The 19,461-nt window shown below is 46.2% G+C and overlaps 1 protein-coding gene across 1 annotated transcript in view; it reads right to left on the bottom strand.

The window, feature by feature from the left end:
* Positions 1 to 19,461, bottom strand: part of RAB40C (RAB40C, member RAS oncogene family) — a 224,835-nt gene that overhangs the window by 36,495 nt on the left and 168,879 nt on the right. The window contains exon 4 of the mRNA XM_085632143.1: positions 13,697 to 13,757. Within this exon, the coding sequence (XP_085488269.1) occupies positions 13,697 to 13,757 (61 nt within the window). The remainder of the gene's footprint in view (positions 1 to 13,696; positions 13,758 to 19,461) is intronic.

Raw genomic sequence — 19,461 nt, 5'->3', positions numbered from 1 at the left:
GACAGACCGTGCTCATGTAAAGACCAATGTCCTCTTGTTTCTGACCTGCAGTTGCATTTTAGTATTTTCACTCGAAATAACACAGCCAAAGCTCTCAATTCCGGCAAGCTATCCTGCTCGTCAGCTAGAAAAATAGTTTGGTGAATACAGCACTTGAAAACGAAACCTGGGCGCAACCTTCAAATCAGTTTGGAATTATAGCATGTCAATTCACGATTTCATCCATTCAAGGTTGATTAACTTACCAGCCCTAGATTTGGTAATATTGGTAGATGCCCTTCAAAGTGCAACACAATGGCAAAACTACAGTAGCAAGTTTCCCTTCCTGCACCTTATTGATTACTATGTTTAAAAGAGCACTGCAAGTAGTTTTTAGATTACTTCAAGATTTTAGAAGTGTAACAAAGTCGGAGTACTGGGGAGCAGAGTGAGTTAAGAATATAATTGGTGAGGTATAGCTCAATCCTTTACTCATTTTAATCCCCGGTGCAAAAAGATCAGTCAGAACAGTTAAGTTTCATGCTCGTCATGAAAGCAAGTAGTTGGACTGTTCTCAAGCTTGGATTCAATGTGTTCCGTAGTCTGGATTCCTGCACGCTCAAGGTCGCTTCTCCATACTGGGATCCAACTGAATGCTCAGAGTATTTAAGTGTAGCACACTGGATCCAATCTGGAATCGACGTGGGAGTGAATGTCTGTAAGAACCTTGGGACTTTTTTCCCTGCAGGCCTTGCTGACACTGCAGAAAACTTTAAGCACTCTAGCGCGAAGGGATGTGGCTGTAGCATACTTTAAATTACTTCTGTATTTCTCAGCTTGTGAGCTCAGATTTTAAGAACGTTGCAGGGACACCTTTGGTTCTCAGGGACTTCCTCAAATTTTCACCATGCCTGGGACATCCTCTGAACATTGCGGAAATAAGGTACCAGCCACTCCTGTTCCAGTGGAGTGGTCTCTCCCATCTCTGAAACTCCCAGATTTCTAGTAGGAAGGGACCTATCATGCTCCCTAGTAGAAATTGATCTTACTGTAATCAGTAACCTTCAAAAGGCGGTGCAACCAGAGAGCCAGACTCCTCTAAACTCAGGATTTCTCCTACCCAGAAAGGATTACTCGAATGAGCGCCAAACCCAGGGGAGAATCCACAAAGCAATACTGTGTAGATAGAAGGCCAGAAATAGACAAAATGTTATTCTAGAATAAAGTAATGATACTGAAAAAATATATATTATCCAGTATACTTTAGAGAAATTAACTCCGTTATAGGTGAAAATCAAACTTCTATAAACACAAACAAGTCACATTACGCACATTGTCAGAACAACTTTCAGAGGGGCATGCAGGCATTACTGGGCCCAACTGAGGAAGATTTCTGCTTCTGATATCCCACATAAACGAGCAGTCAAAGGCTCTCTCGGGCTGGGGGGGAAGGGGTTGGGTGCAGATTTGTGAACACAATGCATAGTTCAAAAAGCGCATAGCAGTATCGATAAATCAATGTCCAGTTAAATACTTAATTTTCGAATAAAAAAGTAAAAAGAAGAATTTTATTTTTACCAGCTGTCCACACAAAGAAAATTGTGACTTTCACATATCCCCCTATACCGCCATTTGGTGTCACTCTGTGACTTCGACGTGCTTCCTCTGGAAGCTCCCATCTCTGTACGCCATCTTCTGATTCTTTTCTTTTTTTTTTTTAAAGATAACTTTCAGTTGTTTTGCTGATTGTTTTCCTTTCTTTATTCTTATTATTTTATTTCCTTTTTTTTTCCCTCTTCTCTTTTCGCCTCTCATTTTTGGTGGAGGAGGGTGGGTTCGCTAGTGAATCCAGAACATTCTTCAAGCTGCAAAACTACACCGACAGGTAAGAAACTTTACATTTTGCAGCGTGAATCTTTTCTGGATTCACATGCTGTGCATAGATTTTGTAGTAGTTTGTTTGTTTTGTGGCAGCTGGGTGGAAGATGAGCGTTGGTTTGTGAATAGATCCTGCAAGATTTGTTGTCCCACTTGCCCTTCTTTAATCATTTAGATGTCTACGCAGTAGTGCTTTGTGAACGTTTGCACTAAAGACCATGCTGCAGCCATGTAGATATCTTGAATAGGAGTATTGGCTAGAAAGGCGATAGTTGATCCTTTCTTTCTTGCTGAGTGAGTTTGTGGAGCTGTTTGCAGTGGCTGTTTTGCTTGCTTGTGGTCCAGCTGTATGGCTTGTGCAAGCCATCGTGCAATTGTGTTCTTGGTTACTGGCCTTCCTAAGAAACTGTTTGTAAAGATTTTTGTTTCGTTTTCCTGTATTCTTTTGTTCTTCCAACATAGTACATGACTGCCTGTAGGAGAGTAGGATCTGCACTCATGCTGCCCCCACTTTTTTCTGATGTTTACACTGGTTTCTGGCTATAGTCTGGCTGGGTCCCTGCTAATCAGGGCCCCAGCCTCTCTGTTCTCTCTAAACAACTTGGAGTGCATATTAGATGCACTAGTGATTGGATACTGTGGAACCTTATGAGCCCCGAGTATATGGTACCTTAGGTACCAAGGGCATAGGTACTTCACAGGCCTACCAGGGGCTGAAGCATGTATTATGCCACCCCTGGGAAGCAGACTAAATCTGACACCACAGGCCTGCTACTGCAGCCTGGGTGAGGTAGTGTTAGCACTCCTCACTGACGTATAGGTTCCCTATATCTCACCTTACACACACACATATAAACCTATCAGTCACCCCTAAGGCAGGCCCTAACAATCCTGAGGGCAGGGGGCTTGGTTTCCATGTGAGGGGGTGCCTCTGCCTGAGTAGGGCCCCTCTGCAGCTCTCAGAGTCTATTCTCTGTAGCTGTTTGTGGATGCGGTTAAACCATATACTCTTAAGTGCATTATAACCTAGGGGTAAATGCTAACTTTGGGATGGCTGCATCAAAACATGTCGCATTTGGTGTCAAACGCTTTGGAATCATACCCCCACACCAGTAACTGGTGTGGGAGTATGATCCCACCCTTTAGAGGGATAGACATGTATCCACTGTGGAAACATGGTAGAATCCTGAAGAGCCCTGGCATCACAAAATGGATGCCACCAGCACAGACACTGGGCTGCCCTCCTGCTGCTGACCGAAACTCGCAGAGGAGGAGGCCCAACAATAGGCATCCTGTCACAGGGAGATGTAACCACCTTCCAGACAGGATTTAGTGTATTGGGGCTGGGTGGGTGCACTCCTAGAGTGCTTTGAAGTCCTGCACTGGGGGAGCAGTAGGCTCCTCTGTGCATATGCCAGCTCAAACTGGTTCAGGGGCTACCAGCCCCTGCTCTGGTGCGAAACTGGACAAAGGGAAGTGGGTGTAGCCACCCACTCCCCTGACCCTCCCATAGGAGTGGTCTTAGAGCTAGTCCCTCCCTTCCTTGTAGTATAAGTTAGGGAACCCTTGCCATTGCAGACTAGATATCCCTGGACAACGCTCTGAAGAAGTATCCTGGACCTTCGACGTTCCACTACCTTTGGAAGACTGAAGAATCTCCCTTGGAGTCAAGGAGTGACTCTCCTGCTTGGCAGGCACCAAAACTTTGCATCAACGGTCGCAAACTTTCCCGCTCCCGCCGGAGTCCGAAGTCCCTGCAGCTCCGGAAGTGGATTTTCGGACTTCTCCAAGGCCATCGTGAGTCTCCAGCGAAGCGGAGGCAAGTGGACCCACGAGTGACTAGGAACAGCAATACCCGGGTACCATGCACTATTGTCGAGTGCAACCTTTTCACGACGTTCTATGAACTTGTGCCTTGGACCACGTGTGGTCCAAGCCTCCAGCAGGATTTCCTCCGAAGATCAGAGGCCTACCCCGTCCCGAGTAAGCGTGGGCTCCTGGTGAGTGAATCCTCCTGAGGCGTCTTCGCGATCCCTTGCCGGTTGGCTTGTGGGTCCCCAGAAGACTTTTTTGCAGAACCAAACGGCTCCCCTGGTTGCTCCAGGCCTGCCCTGACTTACCCTCGCTGGGTGAGTCCCTCAGACCTTGCTGGTCTGCACCGCTGACTTACTTCACTTTCCACGAGACTTGCTGTTGCTAAGGCTTGTTGGCTCCAATCCGGTTGCCGACACCTCAGTAAGCTGCAGACTTTGTGGGACACGCCGAATCCAGCTCCTGGTCGTCGTCGACGCCTCCTGGACCTCGTGGCTGAAGAGTCAAGACACCCGTGATCACCTGAAATCACCCGACTACTGTGGGCATCCAGCTTCCTGGCCCCGGGTCACTGGCAAGTGACTTTGAACACTGTCTCCTCTGCTTTCAGGTCTTCTTTCTTCTGAATCCAGCCTTGGCTTCCACTAACACTTCCCCTGTCTTCACAAGCAGCAAGTCTTCTTTGGCTCCCATTGAAAACGACGCCGCGACCCGACACCAAAAGACATCTATGCGCCCAGTTTCCCTGGGTGAGTTAACTCCAGCACTACGGTATTCCTGTGGGTGTTGGCTCTAGAACTACTTACCCTGTAAGTGACTTGCTTGTAGACTCTCCCGAAGTATCCTAAAACTTTAAAATTCCAACCGCGACTTGCTCCATTGAAGTCTATTGGGATCCGCGGCAGAGTTCTCACACTGCATGCGTCTCCCGTGGGTCCTTTACTTACCTGCCTAGACTAGGGCCCAGCACTAATAATGCTAACCAAGAACCTTACGTAGGAGGGACGCTAGATGAATTTAAAATCCACGATCTAGCTGTACTTATAGACATAGCTAAAGGAATAAAATCTGGCTCCCCCGTAGACGCTGCAAGACCAGAGATAATGATGGAGGGAGCTAACCCCATTATGCCATACATCTCAGAGATTATATTTCGCTCCTTCCAGGAAGGTGTGGTCCCCGCTAAATGGAAGCAGGCTATTGTGAAACCTCTGAAAAAGAAGTCACAAATAAAGGACACAGTATTAGAAAACCTACGCCTGATTTCTCTACTGCCTTTTGTAGCAAAAATTGCTGAGAAAATAACCAATAAACAACTAGTTGATCACATAAACAAGAATGACCTACTGCACCCTTCGCAGTCAGGTTTCAGACGCGCACACTCAACGGAGTCGGCACTACTCCTTGCCACAGAAGCACTGAGAAAACATGCCGATGAAGGTGATACTGCCGCACTGATCCTACTAGATCTTAGCGCGGCATTCAACACCATATCACATGAGCTACTCCTCCAAAGACTTGAAGCGTGTGGCATTAAGAGTAAGGCTCTGAGTTGGATGGCGTCGTTCCTCTCTGGCCGAAGCTTTAGAGTGGCTCAACAAACCTACCTATCCGAGAGTATGCCTCTGACACAGGGGGTCCCACAGGGCTCAATACTGAGTCCTACTCTTTTTAATTTATACGTAGGTCCTTTAGCAGATCGTGTGAAACAACATAATGTATCGATTGTTTCATACGCTGATGATACACAGCTAATTGTTCTGCTGTCACAAAACGAGGAGCAAGCAGCTACCCGCTTTTCCAAATGCTTATCAGAGGTTGCGAACTGGATGTCCAACCACTGCCTCAAACTGAACGGAAATAAAACAGAGGTAATGGTGGTGGGCAGGTCGCCATCCATATGGTCATCTGCTTGGTGGCCCGAGTCTTTAGGCCAACTGCCCACCCCAAAAACTGAAGTTAAAAATTTGGGAGTATGTTTCGACTCTGAGCTGAACTTCGACAACCAGATTCAGAAGGTTGCGGGCAAACACTATGGAGCAATGAAGATCCTGCGAAAGATCCTCGATCTTCTACCTTCTAATGCCAAGAAAACAATTGTCCATGCGGTCATAACCTCACAACTAGACTATGGTAATGTCCTGTATCTCGGAGCCACAAAGAGCGGACTAGCCAAATTACAGCGGGTGCAGAGCGCTGCAGTACGACAGGTGCTTGGTTTACCCAGAAGAGCGAACACTGAGAAGGCCCTGAAAGAATTGCACTGGCTACCAGTGGAAAAGAGGGTCACCTTTAAGGCAATGTGTTATGGCCATCGCATCCTCAAGAAATGCGGCCCTAAATATCTTTATCCATTACTAACCAAATACACCTCTGGTTGGAGTCTGCGGTCCTCAGGGAAAGCCCTGGTGAAGGTACCAAGGATATACAAAGCCAGACTGGGAACTCGTTCTTTCAGGTACCTGGCAGCTAAAAAGTGGAACACTCTGTCAATAGCCCTAAGAACAGAGACATGTGAGAACAATTTCAGCAAACAACTAAAAACCTGGCTGTTCAGCAGTACAGAAAATTCACAGATGTCTGGCAGTACCTTTTCTAGATTGTAGCAGCTTTTCCCTCTCCTATGTCTCAGCGAGGGAACACACCATCCGGTGTAACCAAGCGCTCTACAAATGGTAAACTAAACTGCCTTGGGTGGATTAGTGAGGCCCCAGCGCTTCTGAAGGCCCTAGGCCTCGTCTCTTCTCAAATCGATATTCTTATACCTCTTTTTTAGTATATGGTCTGGTACGCCCCGAGGGCCCCAGCCATATAAGTGCTTAATTTGTTGTGAAACGTTGATTTGTGCATATGTCCGTTACTTCTAATCTCATAAAGACATCAGTAGAGTGTGTTAGAAATAAATACATATATATATATATATATATATATATATATATATATATATATATATATATATATATATATATATATATATATATATATATATATACACATACCTGTGTGGTGTCCTTTCATTTAGTGATTGAAGAGATTATAAGGTAAAACAAGCTGCTTTACATTCCTCTAAAGACTTAGCCTGAAGGCTGCTCTCCACAGCTACCACTAGGATAGCTTTATTAAAAAGGTTATCTTAAACCTATCTACCGTAAGAGTCGAATTGCACTGGTGCAAGGTGGCCACTTTAACTAGTGACCAGCATATACCAGGCCAACTTCTCACACTGCCCTTCTAGCGTCAAGTGTGTGCAATGATCTTTCTGCCTGTGTCTTTGGATTCTGGAAGAAACTTGGTATTTGTATTGACTGGTTTATGTGGAATTGTGAAACCACCTTTGGCATGAAGTGTGGATCCGTTCTCATGGCGATTCTGTCACTATGTATTTGGAAGTAGGGTTCCTGTAAAGTTAACGCCTGCAACTCACTAACTCTACTTAGTGATGTTATTGCTGCTAAAATGGCAGTCTTTAGTGTGAGCATTTGTGGCGTGGCTTTGAGCAGTGGCTCAAATGGTGCTTTTATTAACTGAACTAATACTATACTCCGGTTCCATGTGGGTGCAGGAACTGTTTTTGGTAGGGCAATTCTTTTTGCTCCTTATAGGAATCTATTGACCATGTTAAGAGGTGAAAAAGCTCTTCCGTGAGTGTCCTCTTGGGTATGACGCGATTGCTGTCAAGTGAACCTTCAACGATGTGTAGGTTAACTTACTATGTAGTGGATGAGTCAAGTACTTCAGAACTATCTTTCCTTTTGTGTTTTTTTGGGACAGACCTTCTTTGATGCACCATACGGAGTATCTTTTCCATTTGGCTGTATAACATGTTTTAGTGGTTGGTTTTCGTGCTTCTCTTAGGACTGCAATTCCGCTTTCTGGCAGTTTTAGGTGTGCAAATTCGATATCCTCAGGAGTCATGCAGAAAGGCTCAGGCTTTCGGGTTCTGGTTGGAGCAACCTCCCCTGTTGCATGGTTTGTAAGTCTGGTCTGTTTGGTAATTTGTGGATTGATCCCTGAGATATTTCCATTATCTCCGAGAACAAGGTCTCCCTTGCACATTGTGGGGCAATGAGAATCATTGTCATATGCCTGATCTTGCATTTCTTGATTACCTTGTGTAGCAGAGGTATCGGGGGGAAAAGCGCAAGCGAATATACTGGACCAGCTTATCAATAGTGCATTCCCTAGGGACTGTTTGCACGGTTGCCTGGATGCAAAGCGTTTGCATTTTGCATTGTGGGGTGCTGCAAACAGGTCAACCTCTGGAGTTCCCCATCTTTGGAATATTCGGTTGAAATTGTGGGATGATGAGGCTTGTCTGCTCAGCCTGACCGCTTCCACATGGTCCTTCCCTGGTAGGTAGATTGTTATTATGTCTATGTTTCGTGGGATCTCCCACCTCCAGATTTCTTGAGGTAGAGTTGACAGTGCCAGAGAATGTGTACCACCCAGTTTGTTGATGTAAAACATGGTGGTTGTACTGTCTGTTTGTATCACAGTTGTCTTTCTGTGTAGCTGCTTTTGAACGGCTTTGAAGGCTAGGAACACTGTTTTCTTCTCTAGAATGTTCATGTGTTGTAGAGCTTCCTGCAGTTACCACAGTCCTCTCACTTTGAGGTTGTTCATGTGAGCACCCCATCCCATCTGTGAGGCATCTGTCATTATGGTCACTGTTGGAGGTGGTTGGGTGAGAGTCCTTCCTCATGTTAGGTTCTCCTTGTTCCACAATGCTATCTCTTGCTGTATTTTCTGTGTGAAAGGGGGTGGTGATGGACGGAGCATCAGAACCAATCAAACACTCACACCCAGTCAAGAGATCTGGGTTTCATCCATCACCGTTCTTTAGCCCACTCTGCCACCCCAGTTCAGACATGGCCATATGCAAATCAGTCTGACCCTGTGTCTCATGGGAACAGTCCAGCCCGAACTGCCAAGCCATGCCTTCCCTGGACCGGAAACAAGCTTCCTAGGACCGGTTTCTGGCATTTCAGCCGTCTTCAGCCAGGCTTGCTTGAATCCAGTGGCAAAGTGAGCAAGGGACTCACGTCTGAGCATAGCCTGCCAACTTATGGCGAACAAAGCGGTACAAAAGGGGGTGGTGATGGACGGAGCATCAGAACCAATCAAACACTCACACCCAGTCAAGAGATCTGGGTTTGATCCATCACCGTTCTTTAGCCCACTCTGCCACCCCAGTTCAGACATGGCCATATGCAAATCAGTCTGACCCTGTGTCTCATGGGAACAGTCCAGCCCGAACTGCCAAGCCATGCCTTCCCTGGACCGGAAACAAGCTTCCTAGGACCGGTTTCTGGCATTTCAGCAGTCTTCAGCCAGGCTTGCTTGAATCCAGTGGCAAAGTGAGCAAGGGACTCACGTCTGAGCATACCCTGCCAACTTATGGCGAACAAAGCGGTACATTATCCCTTTTCCTGGCAGTGACTGTTATGATGGAGTAAGCTGTGACTGATCCCTTGATGTAAATTCGGTCCTTGGAGGAGTGTTTATACATTTTCTCTCCCCTAGGCATGACTCCCTTACATATGGCAGGCTCCTTAAAAGCCTCCTTCCACTAGTCCAGCACAATTGTAGCATGGGAAGGAATATGCTTGACTGCGTAGGCATTAGTGTCTCGAGTAAGAAACACAATTGAGGCTTTTCTTCCTCGAGTTGCACCCCATGGGTCTCTGGTGCTGGAGGAAAAGGTTGCGAAGGATCGGTGTCTAAAGCCTCCTCAGGAGAGTCTGTGTCGAGGTCGTGCCACTGTAGTTCTTGAACTTCAGAGGATTCGGACTACAGATTGTTTTTTTGTTCTTCATCCTTGAAAAAGAACTCCTCTTCATGTTCCTCCAATGGTTCGGGCGTCACCAGGGACTCTAGTATCTCGAAGCCTGTCTCCTTTTCCGTCAAGATTTTCGGCGGTATCTTGAACTGCTTCAAGCTTTTTGTCCAATTCCTTCTAACGTTGTAAGATACTTGCTATTTCAACAGTCTTTTCTTTTTCTTCTCAATCTCCGAAGCGTGCGTTTTGGCGTCAAGAGTTTCTGACCTTCTCTTCGTGGTCGACGGCGCCTTTTCCTCTGCTTGCATTTCGGTGTCGAAGCTTTCAGGCCTTTTCTTCGTGGACGACGACACCTTCTCTGTTGACGCATACATCGTGCCCTGTTTTTCTGTTTTCGACCTCTCTTGCCTCGACGCGTCTTTTCCTTGATCGTCTTTCTACGTTGGATTTTTCAAGCGTCTTTGCTGTTACGGAGTCCTTGTCTAAGAATCCTACGGGGTGTTTTTTCTGGGACATAACTGCGGTCGTCGAGTGCTTTGACGCCGATGTTCCCTTTGAGGACCTTGAGTCAGTTTATCGGAACTCGTGTACAGTTTGAAACAGACGGTGCTCCTACCTCTCGCGAAGTTTTCTTTTCGACCTCCACGACTTGGATGTCGATATCTGTGTCGCCCTCTGGCTCTTCTGCGACATTTTCCTCGTCATCACTGGAGAGGCCCAGGTCTCTCAGTGATGGTGCCGCACTCTGGCCTTGCATGTTGTAGTTTGCTCTTCTCTGCCTCTCTCTTACTCTCAACGTCTTTAGGGCAAACGCCAAACACGCATTGCAGTCTTCACTTCGATGATCCACTGGTAAGAAAAGATTGCAGACCGGATGCTGGTCCTTCTGGGCATACTTATGGTGGCAATTAGGGCAAAACTGGAATGAAGTCTAATCCGTTACCAAGTACAGGGAGCCCCATGTACACGCATTTCAGGTACGAAGTTGACTACGTTGTTTTTTTCCTTTTCGGCGCCCTCCGGCACCTCGATTCAACGTGTGGTACCTTGATTCGTCTTCTTTAAGTTCTCTCCTTACCCGTTATTTTCATTGATTCTTCACTCCAACTTCTTTGAGCTCCTTCCATAATGAGCCAGACCCAACGGTGGAAAAAAAGAATCTAAACATGGCAACCAGAGGTGGGAGCTTCCGGAGGGAGGACGTCGATGTCACAGAGGGACACCAAATGGTGGTATGTGGACGCCCACCAGCAGAAAAGAAAAAAAAAAAAAAAAAAAAAAAAAAAAAAGAAGAAATGCAACAATTCTGGTCCCAACCACTAAATGGCGGAATAATGCACAGCATCTTACTCCAGCAGTGCGGAAGCATGGAGCATCTCAGTGGGTGCCTGGTCCATGGGCACTCAAGGATCCGGTCCGGTGAGTTGGCTGCACACAGGAGCTACAGCAGCATCCGTCAAGCGCAGCCTCTCCTTTGAGGTTATGCGATCAGCTCCAGCAGCGATCGGAGGTGCTCCGGTGATCCTTCTACACAGTAAGTCCTATGCTCCCCAACGAGGAGGAGGGTTGAATTTCAATGCTCCTGATCTGGGTCCTAGTGATGTGGTGATGCATCCACAGTGTTCTCAGTTCAGGTCTGGTGCAATCCTCTAGGCTTCCTTGTGACTTACAATCACACAGGCTCGTACTTCTCAGACAGCGGACTGAACCCCGCAGCACGATTCATATTGGCAGCCTCTTCTGGCACACGGGGTTGCAGCAACACTACCAACCAAGGCGCCAGCCCGGGGAACAACCTTTACAACGCGGTTAGTACAACGCGTGCCGTTACATCGCATTCGTTACAACGAACGCGATGTAACCACGCTATGCCATTACAACGCAAGTCTGTACATCGACTTGCGCTAGATGGCGTGCTAACATTACAAATAGTGTAGTTTACTATCCCAACACCTTCCCTACTGTTAAGTGGAATGGAGTTGGAATAGTAAATTACACTTTTCTAATGTTAGCACGCCATCTAGTGCAAGTCGAGGTAAAGACTTGCGTTGTAATGGCATAGCGTGGTTACATCCGTTCGTTGGAACGAATGCGATGTAACGGCACGCGTTGTAAACACTCGCGTTGTAACATCATACATCCCGCCAGCCCTAACCACAAAGCAGTCTGTACCACAGCAGCCCCTCCTGGCATATGAAGTCGCCACCAAGGTCCCGTGCTGGCTTCAGCCTTCGTTATATAGCAGTATTTCAAGGCGGTGTAGTCTTTACTTTCCCTGAACAACACACTGTTCATGGCGATCTTAACAGCAGCCTTCTCCTGGCACACAGGGGTCACCAACTTGAATCTGCACATGGTCAAAAATCGGCGCAGCAGCCGTCTCCCCGCACCTTGCACCAGGAGCCCACTCTACAGGCTTCCCCAGTGTACCTAGCTCCCTCCAACACTCTCCTCTTCTTCAAAGGGAATACTTGTCTTGGCAAGAAGGCAGGCGCTGGTGCTCCAGAGCAGGTGGTTTTAGTTTACCTAGGTGATCTCCCCTCACCCACCAGATAGACTGTCAGGCCTTGGCCCCCTGTACTGGTAACAGGCAGAAGTCTTGCAGAGATTTCCCCTCCTCACACAGATCGTCTGGCAGCTTGGAATATGACAATTTTAGAGTCTCAACCTCCCCTTCTTATAGTCTATTTCCGGAGACCAAATGTGATTTATGGTCTGGGTCTTTGAAGTTTTATGTTGGGGGTTCGGGTTCTTTTGAGGTGCACACTTCTCCTCTTCCTCTTGATAGGCTGTTGGTCACAGCAGAAGAAACTCCAAAGCTGACAGGCCCACAAAACAGGCCATTGGAGTGACTAGAGTTCGCACCTGGATGTCAACCACGGTGATGATATATGTACCAAAAGGTTAATACCTGGCTCTCAACCCCAGTCTTTGTGATTCTCTTATTAGCCCCATCTCCTTCCTGCTTTGTGATCTCTCACTGAATCAAAGAGAACGGTGAGTATCTCTCGCCCTTCTGCAGTATGTCCCACCCAGCTCAGAGGATTGCAGCAATACACAAATCTGTCTTCTACCTCCGCATGTCTTCACCAGGCATGCCCAGGCTTCCCAAAATGGAACCCAGACTCCTTTATGCAATGTACCATTAAAGGCACATTTGCACACACTGTCCAGTACCGTTATGTCCATGTATTGTGCCACCATAGGCACACACATCCAACACATAATCACTCTGCGCTCAGTACTGTACTCTTAGTATTGTACCACTTGCAGACACACACACACACACACACACACACACACACACACACACACACACACGCATGCACACACACACCCCACCTATTTTACTTCTTGCAGGGACACATACACTTAGTACATGCATTCACCATGCACGCAATGCGCAGTACTACTCTAACCCTGTACAGTACTCTTCCCAGGCATACATACAACCAGTGCAGAGTCACCCATCCTGCACTATCAGACCAAGGGTGGCTTAAGCCAACTGCAGCGGTACTTTAAAAACAGGCAATTGAGCCTGCAGGCCTCACTCCAGTGACAGGACATAAAGGACCTGTTCTCCACTACTGATTACAACACGGTAAGCTGCCACCACCACGCTTGTGCTGCGTAACTCATGGTGAAGGCAGTACTCTTCCACCACTATGAGGTAGAGCTTTGGGCGTCCCTCCCAGTACAATATGACCGAAATCCATGAGACAGGTCCGTGTCCTGGTGCATATGAATTATTTGCACTTTCCTATGACAACAAAAATCAGCATTAGGGATCCCAACAACAGTACAATTGGGCACTCAGGGCAGGGGTACATGTCTATTACCATGAAGAGGACTTTTCCCTCCCAACACACCCTAAGAAAGACACCATCTAGGAATGCCGCCACTTACATTAGGAGTCAAAATAAAATGTTCTTCAATGGATGTAAAGAAAAAGCCTGCAATGGTTGGAACTTCCATTGCAGGCGAGTTCAAGGACATCCCTCCCATCCTAAAGACTTAACAAGCATTACAAGCATATTTTTACCACGGAGTGTCAAAGAAGAAATGTCTTGTGTTGGGTGACTGGGGGGAAAATAAAAAAAGCACAATAAGCACCAGGTTAGTAAAAATAATAATAATAAAAGTAATACATAATAAAAGCCTAATTAAGAACTAATTGTAAAGCATGATATACAATTTTGGCCACATTTGAAAGAAAACAAACCCCTTTCCCTGGTGTGGACGTCTTACCTGTGCACCCCTGGAATAAGATCGGAAAATGGTGCAGAATCGACCCTGCCCAGATGTGTCCCTGAAAATAAAGAACAAAAGCTGGCTTAAGGTAAGGTAAGAGCATATTGGCTTAATGGGAATAAGAGAAGCTTTTCAGTAACCATTATAAATTGTGAGGTAAACGTAGACACCCACGTCCGACACTGTGAATATTATGTTCAAATACACAAATCTCAGCAGAAACACAGAGTGCTAATGTGCAGACTCTGGGCATCATAAAGCTGAAAAACATTCAAAAGACATTTGAAATTTCTTAACACAGTAGAGCGCATATGAACACATCACTTTTAACAGGCAGGCATGAGCCCATTAGCACAGTGGTACCCTGGATCTGGCCTCCATTTCGAGCTGCTTGCAGGATATTTTCTGAGCTAGCACAAAGACTCAAGAGTCTCCGGTATAAATGAATGAACGAACATCATTCTGTACCACTTTCAAGTCCTTGTCATAAGACCTACGCGGGGTTTGGCTCAAGGTTTCTTAAGGGAAGCTTAAATGGAGTTGTGAAAGCACTGCATCAGTACAAACATCAAACAAGGTCTTCCGAGTGACTTCACAGAGCAGGAGATAAGGTTGGTTATCTTTGTCATTTGAAACCACTAAGCAGGAAACACCCTCTTGTTGATCAGTTTAAGTCTACCATTTATTTTATGAATGCCTATAAAGATCCACATTTATGTCAACAATGCTGGACTCTTTCTGTGGCTGCAATAGTGAAATAGGAGAAGCAAAACAGGGCCAAGACGATGTGACAAAGGTCAGGCTGCACATTTGAGAAAGTTAGCATGTCCATGAGCAGGGATAGCCCTGTGCAGTGACTTTTCCCTTCACAATTTACAGAAATGAAGATAGATGTCAACAATGAGGTTTTCTACAAAGAAGTTTCAATGCCATGAAATCCCAGCAATTAATTATGGAGAGAAAATTCAATTGCCATAATTGCTTTATAATATGTATACAAAATAGTGATTGAAGGAATGAATTAATCTCAGCCACTGGTAATTACCCAGGCCGTGTTCAAATCCATCATTGTTTTGCACAACATGTCACTTCAGTTTGGACCAAGCTAAATGCAGATCAGTCTTGACCCTGCTCCAATAGGAACAGTCCACCCTAAACTACCAAGTCAAGTCACCCCTGAGCCAGTTTGGGCTGGACTGTCCCTACTGGAGTAGGTTCAAGACAAATTGCATATTACTAGATCCTAAATTAGGTGACGTTTAGGAAGTTAGCTCTTCATATGATAGAGGTGGTCTTCTGATGGCTCCCACCCAACACCAGGTGAACAGAGACGCAAGCTCTCATCACCAGCAGACTAGACTATGGCAACTCCCTCTATGTAGGAATCACAGCCCAACTATCGAGGAAATGCCAGGCCATCCAGAACACAGCAGCCAGACTCACCATCGACCTCCCCAGACAGAAACACATCAACCCTCACCTCAGGAAACTCCATTGGCTACCAGTCACAAAGAGAGGTTAATTCAAGCTGCTCACCCATGCTTACAAGACACTACACAACGAAGGATCAGTGTACCTCAACAAACAAGTGAAATTCCACCAACCTACCAGGGAATTCCATTCCAGATCCCTCTCCCTGGTAGCAACCCAGCACATCCCCCCCCTGCACCAGAGAGCCTCAACATCGCTCCAACAGTTCAGGAAGGACCTCAAGACCTGGATGTTCAACCAAAAGGAAAAGGCAGTGCGGTTCTGCAGCATGACCACCACAGAGCCTAGAGACCCTCACGGGTGAAGCAGCCGTGCGATACAAATCCTAATTGATTGATTGAAACCAAAATGAGGTATATCGTACAAAGAGCTTAGGTATTCCCTTGTGAATAGACAGGGGCTTGCTCTAGCAATCCCAATGTGCTCTTACATGGGGAAGTGTGGTCGAGCAGCCTTAGGATTATCAGAGAGGAGTGTTAGACATTTGTACATACACACAATAGTCAATAAATGATGCAGACGATTCAATAAGGAAATCTACAACAATTTATAAAAATAACAAGTATCTTTATGTATGTTTAGGAACCAAAATCCATATGATCATGATTAGGTAAGTACGTTTAGCAAGAGAAAATGTATACGTTTACATAGTCGACACGTAGTGCATTTTTCAGAAGCTGCAATGTTCTCCTGTGGGAGAAAAAACAAGTATGGCTTTCAGGTACAGTACAGTGACATACAAGATCAATCTCTGGCACCGAAGGTGAGCATTGGGCACGGCCTAAGCAGGTCACCTCCAGCCGCACTAGGGCAACCAGGTGCAGTGGTGCAATACAGCGTTGGGTGCCCAATGTTTGGCTATGGGGATCGGTCTTCATGAAAAGAGGCTGCAGGTGGGACTTGGAGACCAGTTGGGCTACACCTACAGGGGGTCTCAGGCCTCACGAAGCTCGGGATGTGGGGACACCTTTGGTCCTCTTCTCCAAAGGCCTGGAGTGACAGGTGTCTTTAGGTGTCAGGTCTTAGTCACCAGGAGCGGTCATGGTAGAGGGGATCTACAAACAGACGCTGCAGGCGGCATTGAGAAGTCCACAGCAGGGAAACCAGAGGTGGGCTTACAGTCTGGAGGGTCTGGGAACCACGTTCACATTGTTGGCTCACTTCAGCTTGGGCTGGGCGGGTCAGGTGCAGTGGAGCTTTCCAGCGTCAGGTTCTCACAGTCTTGGAGAATCACAGCTCAGTCTTTTGGCATCTGCAGGATGCAAGGGAGCAGTTCCACATGAGTTTCTTGGTTCCTGGGTGAAGGGCTAGCTTCATCCAGGCATTAGAAACTAAGCAGCTGCAGGATAAGTCGTCTTTTGGTGTAACTGTAGAAGTCAGCAGGCAGGCCTGCAGGTTTGGTGTCAAGTCCGTTGCTGGATCTTCTCTTCTTGCGACTCTTCAAGTCAGCCTTCTTCTTTCAGGTCAGAAGGATCTGATCTTCTGGTGCCTGGGACTACCCTAAATACTGAATTTAGGGGCGTTAAGGGAATGTGTAGAGTAGTAGCCAATGTGCAACCTACCCCTGGGGTCACCACGCCCCCTATATGACCACTTCTTGTGGAAAGTAGACATAACCCTGTTGCAGAGTCCCTAAGTTTGCCATCATCAAGATCAACTCTGAAACATCATACCCACTTCAGGTAGCCCACATTAGGGGTGGTTCTAGCCAAAGGGTGGTCACACCTATCTGACAAGCTAATTTTACCACCTGTCCAGGTGCCAAAGGGCTTCCAACAAAGGGTGTCAGCTTCCTCTCCTGTGAGAGAAGCCAGATTCTAATTACTAAAGTTGGTGGGCTCTTTGAAGCTCCTCTGCCTTGGAATGCTAATCTGCTGATCATACTATGGGAGGGGGAGTAAACAGCCTCTGTCCGAGCAGGCTTTGTTTCCTGCCTCCTAAGAGCAAAGGTCCCCAACCTTGGGGGTCAGAAACGTGTTTCTGGTTGCAGGCTTGTGAAAAACAGTCAGCACAGCAGTGGCTGGCAAGTTTTCAGTGGGCACCTCTGTGTGCATGTATTAATAAATCTAACACTGGCATCAGTGTGGGTATATTAGTAGGAGATGTTAAATACCAAACATCCCTTTTTTCAGTGAAGTCCTCGTGTAGCTGGGAAACTCATTTTCACTAGTGCCCAGCACATGTACATAAAATGGCTTCCATGTTCACTTGTACTAGCAGCAAGAGAGCCGATCAGCACAAGAGCATATCAGCTCATGCAGATATGTCCTCACATGGAGTATAGTTCACCCTGCCTTAGGGCTGTAAGGTCTACTGTAGGGGTGACTTACCTATACTGCATACAGTGTCTGTGGGCATGGCACACATGGATGTGTGCCATGTTGTGTTGTCACTTTTGTCTGCACCAAGACAGGCAGCCTGCAGTGGCAGTCTGTATGTGTTTGGTGAAGAGTTGTTTAGGGTGACAACATTTGTGCTGCAGCCCTTAAAGACCATCTTTAGCCTCCTTGCCCTGGATACCAGAGGTACCACTTACTAGAGACTTAAAGGGAGTGCAAAAGCAACTATCAATTGGGGTACAATTGCACAGTTTTGGGATAGAGATCTGGCACTGGGGACCTGGTTAGCAGGAACCCAGTGCACTTCCAGTTAAAATCACAAACACCAGGCTAAATGTGGGGGTGTCCATGTCTGAAAGGGCATTTCCTACAACATGGTGTGCAAAACAACAATAGATATATATATCTGGTATGCAACCAGAGTAATTACCAGTGGCTGCGATTAATTTGAGCATTCCATCCATCACTTTTTGACATACCTTAGATAATTACTTTATACGCGCATCTAACAAGACAGATGTTGATTGACAACCAGTTGCATGTTTCCATCCAGGAAAACAAGTGACACACTCTGGGACTAGTACAGGAAACAAATGATGACTAGGCTAATTATGAAGAAACCATTTGGCAGTTCCCAGCAATGGAAACGATGAAGCAATCAAAAGGTAGTTGGCAATGCATCCTAGCAATTTCAAGAATGCACTTCAGTTATGTGTATACTGTGGTTCTCCAGTATTGATATCTTTCATAGGTTTACATGCTTGAATCTTCCCCGTCGTCATGGTGGGAGTCCCACGATGACAATAATAAAAAACTAGTGCTATACCCAAGCATGGACAACCACGTAAAAACCAATTGACAGCGGTAATCAAATCACATTGTTTTTAATAGAACCAAATTTCAGCCAATCACAACATAGACCCTGAATCACTCTTCCCCTACAGAGCCACCACACCTCAGATTTCGAGCACGAGTGTAAAGTAAAAGAATATAAGTGGTATCCCGAGTGTGAACCCTAACAGGGAGGACAGAGGGTTGTGAGTGAAACTATGAAAGATATCAATACTGGAGAATCACAGTGTACAGGTAAGAAAATTTATTTTTCTCCAGTACTGAATCTTTCATAGATTCACATGCTTGAATCCGACTAGTAAGCAGTACCAACATAAAGAGACGGTGGGTATGGCAAACCACTCCACTGTGAAAAGCAACCATGACAATACCAAATGTAGTATCAAAGTGGAACTCGTATGTATGAATTCAAACATTAAGGTTTAAAAACACAGCATAACTATAATATATATATTACCTACTGGCAGTCGCCAGTAGGTAGATATAGTTAGGACCTATTTTCCATAGGAAATCCGCAACATTCTATTTGGAATACCGTTGGCGCAGATTGACGAATCTTCGCGAAATTTTCCAAACTTATGGCCAGGTCCGCTCCGCTCCTATCCTGAAAATTTCACGGTGATTCGTCAAGCGGGGGCCGAGAAAAAAGGGGGGTCCCTAAACGAGTTTCTCATGCATTTTCCCATAAGACCTTTTGACGCAGCTATATCCCTAACTGCTGAACGGAATTACACCAAATTTGGCAAAGAGGTAGTCCTCAGTTTAGACTCGTACCTTTTGCTTAAATGGTGTAAATCCGTTCAGTAGTTCCTGAGAAAATAAGAGGTAAAAGTACATATATATCTATGGCCTCGGAGGATACGCGCACCGTCCCGAGCACGAGCTGTATTCTAATTGGCTGTCAACACTCCAAATCAGGAAGTGTTGGCAGCCATCTTGTGCCTTGGTAGAACCGAGGCACAAGAAACCTAAAAAACAATGTGAAAAACGCGAAAAGGGGGCAGGGTAGAAACACCATGACCCCCTAGGCCTGCTCAGGGGGTCCCACAAGGACCCCCAGGGCCAAAAAAAGCATTATTT

This window comes from Triturus cristatus, chromosome 10 (assembly GCF_964204655.1).
Source record: "Triturus cristatus chromosome 10, aTriCri1.1, whole genome shotgun sequence".
Taxonomy (NCBI): domain Eukaryota; kingdom Metazoa; phylum Chordata; class Amphibia; order Caudata; family Salamandridae; genus Triturus; species Triturus cristatus.
Note: the sequence above shows the minus strand (reverse complement) of the source record. Positions and strands in the feature narration are given on the sequence as shown.